At 43.0% G+C, this 3,879-nt stretch overlaps 1 protein-coding gene across 1 annotated transcript in view; it reads right to left on the reverse strand.

Moving 5' to 3' along the window:
* LOC127000214 (tubulin alpha chain-like) overlaps positions 1-2,161 on the reverse strand; it is an 18,018-nt gene extending 15,857 nt beyond the window's left edge. Inside the window, exon 1 of the mRNA XM_050863630.1 lies at positions 2,023-2,161. Within this exon, the coding sequence (XP_050719587.1) occupies positions 2,023-2,025 (3 nt within the window). The 5' untranslated portion in view covers positions 2,026-2,161. The remainder of the gene's footprint in view (positions 1-2,022) is intronic.
* Between the last annotated feature and the right edge of the window lie 1,718 nt (positions 2,162-3,879).

The raw sequence follows: 3,879 nt of genomic DNA on the forward strand, positions 1-3,879 counted from the left end.
ATGAAGTAGCTTGAAGGCCGTTTTACACTCTGATGCTTTGTTTGTATGGAGGAAGATTGTGATATTCGCGAAGATTGGTTGTGATGTGAGGTTGTAAAGCAGGAAAAAGCTTGTAAGATGATCTGCATGTGTGTGATGTAGGCTTGTAATGGGGAGAAAAACTTTGTAAGATTGGCGAATTTGCTTGTGATATGAGCTTGTAATGGAGGAGAAAACTTGTAAGATTGGCGAATTTGCTTGTAATATGAGCTTTTAATAGAGGAGAAAACTTGTAAGATTGGCGAATTTGCTTGTAATATGAGCTTTTAATGGAGGAGAAAACTTGTAAGATTGGCGAATTTGCTTGTGATATGAGCTTGTAATGGAGGAGAAAACTTGTAAGATTGGCGAATTTGCTTGTGATATGAGCTTGTAATGGAGGAGAAAGCTTGAGAGCTGTGTGGTTTGTTTGTGATGTGAGCTTGTAATAGGGAGTAAGAATGTAGGATAATATAGTTGAAAAGAATGATAGATAAAAGTAGAAAGAAAACAGAAAGAAAGTAGATCAATAGATAAATGGGAGTAGGAAGGAAATATAGGAAGACAGGATGAAGAGATAGATCGATGACTATATATCAATGTTTGTATTTAATTGCAATTGGAAATAAAAGAGAGAGAGAGAGAGAGAGAGAGAGAGAGAGAGAGAGAGAGAGAGAGAGAGAGAGAGAGAGAGAGAGAGAGAGAGAATTCCGTGCGTCAAAGTATCTAAAGTCCCTATTTTGAAAGGGGGAATGTAGGGAAGGCAAGAGATCAAAGCTAAAAAAAAAAAAAAAAGAAATACTGATCCCAGGGTATTACCGGGCGATGTGACGTTACTAATTGCTATTGACTACTAATATTCTCTGTGGTCGTGGAATATAGTCGTAATGGAAGCCCGATACGTTTAAGAATATGGACCCTGGACGCATCCCAATCTCCCTACTGGTATGTGGTCCCTGAGTGAAGACGCTCGGCTGTTGCTTTGAAACTAACCACGGGATGTTTTGAAATATACCCTCATTGCGATTCCCACTCAAAATTACTCTTTCCAACCCTTACTAAACCCAACCTATGTCGAGGCCGGTCTGCGTAGGCTCCAGCGGGTCCTTTCCTCCCCTCTGCTCTGCCACACAGTCCCAACACCTATCTCTCCCTCTCATATGTAAGCTATTGGTAACATATGAGAGGAAAAAATAGGAGTTGGGACTGTGTGGCAGAGCAGAGGGGAGAAATGGACCCGCGGGAGCCAACGCCAAAACGGACTCGACAATTTGGTTTCACTATAGTCTAATTTAACCTAACCTAACCTAACCTAACCTAACCTAACCTAACCTAACCTAACCTTACCTTACCTTACCTTACCTTACCTAACCTAACCTAACCTAACCTAACCTAACCTAACCTTACCTTACCTTACCTAACCTAACCTAACCTAACCTAACCTAACCTAACCTAACCTAACCTTACTTAACCTTACCTTACCTAACCAAACCTAACCTGACCTGACCTGACCTGACCTGACCTGACCTGTTCATGAATGGGCGCCACATACCCTTACCGAGAAGGGAAATACGCACCCCGGACTCTAACTCTAAAAGAAGACTTAAAATGAGGGCTAGGGGGGTAACATGAACCAAAGCAAAATGGCACCACTATAAAACTCCTGTCTGCGCTTTAACGAACTGGGGCCGACCAGGAGGACCCATCAAGAATGTCAACCGGCCCCTTAGACTGATCGTAAAGAAAAAGTGCGGATATGTGCGTGTGTGCGTGAAGGAACTGCCACACGTTAAATAATAGATACAACAGAACCGTATTTTTTTTTACAGTAAAGGAAACTACTCAAGGGAAAAAAAAAATAATAATGAAAAAAACCCCCGCAAATCTCTGCTCCCATAAAAAGAGTTTAGAAGAGTGGTCAAAAGACAGATCAATTTCAATGTGCGTCTATGTGCGTGTGCGTTTGTGTGTGCCTACAGGACAGCCACACGTGCCCCAGAATACCATGTTGGTGGTGGCGATGGTGGTGGTGGTGGTGGTGGGCGCGTGGGTGCTGGCTTGAGGCGCTGTGGTGAGCCCCGCCCGCCACTCCGACCGCCTGTGGCACCTTACCTCACGCCTCACGCACGCCACGCCGCGCCACGCCCCCTCACACACCTGCGCATCCCATAACTGTACGCCAGGTGAGGGGAGCAGGAGGAGGAGGAGGAGGAGGAAGGGAGACAGTGGGGCAATAGGTGTGGAGGGGAATAACAGAAAAAAGAGGAGGAGGAGGAAAGAAGACGTGTAAAAGTGGAGCAATGAGTGTGAGGAGGAATAAAAGGAAGAGGAGGAGGACGGGAGAGGTATGAAGGTGGAGGAATATGTGGAAGAGGAGGAAGAAGAAGAAAACGAGGCATTAGGAGAAGATATAATAAGAGAAAAAAGATATACAAACACAAAGGAAAGAGAAACACAAAACGAAATAAAATAAAAAGCTAAAATAAAGGAAGGGGAAGAAGGAGAGGGGGAAGTGGAAGACTTAATTAAACAAAAGAAAAAGTAAACAAGAGGTGAATAGAAGGGAAGAAAAGAAAGCGGTGGATGAGAGAGAGAGAGAGAGAGAGAGAGAGAGAGAGAGAGAGAGAGAGGCAGGCATTACGTCAATAAGTATTAGAGCCAACGTGTCTCAATTTGTGGCACTTAACGGCGCTGACCTTTCGCTTGCTTGTTCGGAGTGCCTGGGAGGAGGAGGAGGAGGAGGAGTAAAAAAAGAAAATTATTAGACAAGGATGAGGACAAGGAGGAGGAAAGTGTTAGTAAAGAGGAAGAAGAAGAAGAAGAAGAAGAAGAAGGAAAGGAAAGGATTGTGAAGGGAAGGAAAAGAAAAGAAAGGAAGGGAAGGGAAGGAAAAGGAATTACAAGGAGAGGAAGATAAGGAAAGGGGAAGGAAAGAAAGGGAAGTGAAGGGAAACGAAAGGAAATAAAACGAAGGAAAGGGAAAGGAAATTATAGAAGAGGAATAGAAGGAAAGGAAGGGAAAACAAAGGGAAAGAAAAGAAAAAAGAGAAAAGCAAATGAGGAGGAGGAGGAGGAGGTATTTATAGTTGTTTTCTTGTACTTTTCATCTTTTTTCCAGTCATCTTATTCACACGTGTACCATCAAGGTGTTTTTCCGCGCCCACGTCCCGTCAACGTCTCCTTCTCTATATATTTGCCATCACCTTGAGTGTCTTCACCTGGTTGTTATTTATAGAGAGGTGAAGCTCCGTTGTGGCAGGTGTCTGTATTTAGCTCCTCTCTCTCTCTCTCTCTCTCTCTCTCTCTCATTTCGTCATTATGGATGGTAAGACTCCTACGTACGTGTTTTTCCTCCATGACCTGTGCTGTCCTCCTCCTCCTCCTCCTCCTCCTCCTCCTCCTCCTTTTTCTTCTATCTTCTACTTCTTCTTCGTCTCCTTCCGACTAATACAACTACGGTACTACTGCTAAGGCTCCTCCTCCTCCTCCTCCTCCTCCTCCTTTCTTTCATTCGTCTTCATCACTGTTGTCATCATTATTGTCAAGAGTCAACAGTAGAGCAAAGTTTTCTTCTTCTTCTTCTTCTTCTTCTTCTTCTTCTCAGGATCAATAAAGATGTATACAGCTAAAGGGAAAAAAGATGAAAAAAAAGAGAAAAAGGAAGAGGAATAATGAAGAAAAGATAAGGACGATGTAAGAGAAATAATAATAATAATAATGGAAAATGAGGAGGATGGTGATTGGAAGGTGAAAACAACGAAGGAGAAAATTATTGAAGGATGAAAAAAAGGGAGGAACAATGAAGGAGGAAGAGGATGTGTCGAAATTGATCGTCGCCACTTTTATTTTTCTTGTAACTTG

The sequence above is a fragment of the Eriocheir sinensis genome, chromosome 18 (assembly GCF_024679095.1).
Source record: "Eriocheir sinensis breed Jianghai 21 chromosome 18, ASM2467909v1, whole genome shotgun sequence".
Lineage (NCBI taxonomy): Eukaryota > Metazoa > Arthropoda > Malacostraca > Decapoda > Varunidae > Eriocheir > Eriocheir sinensis.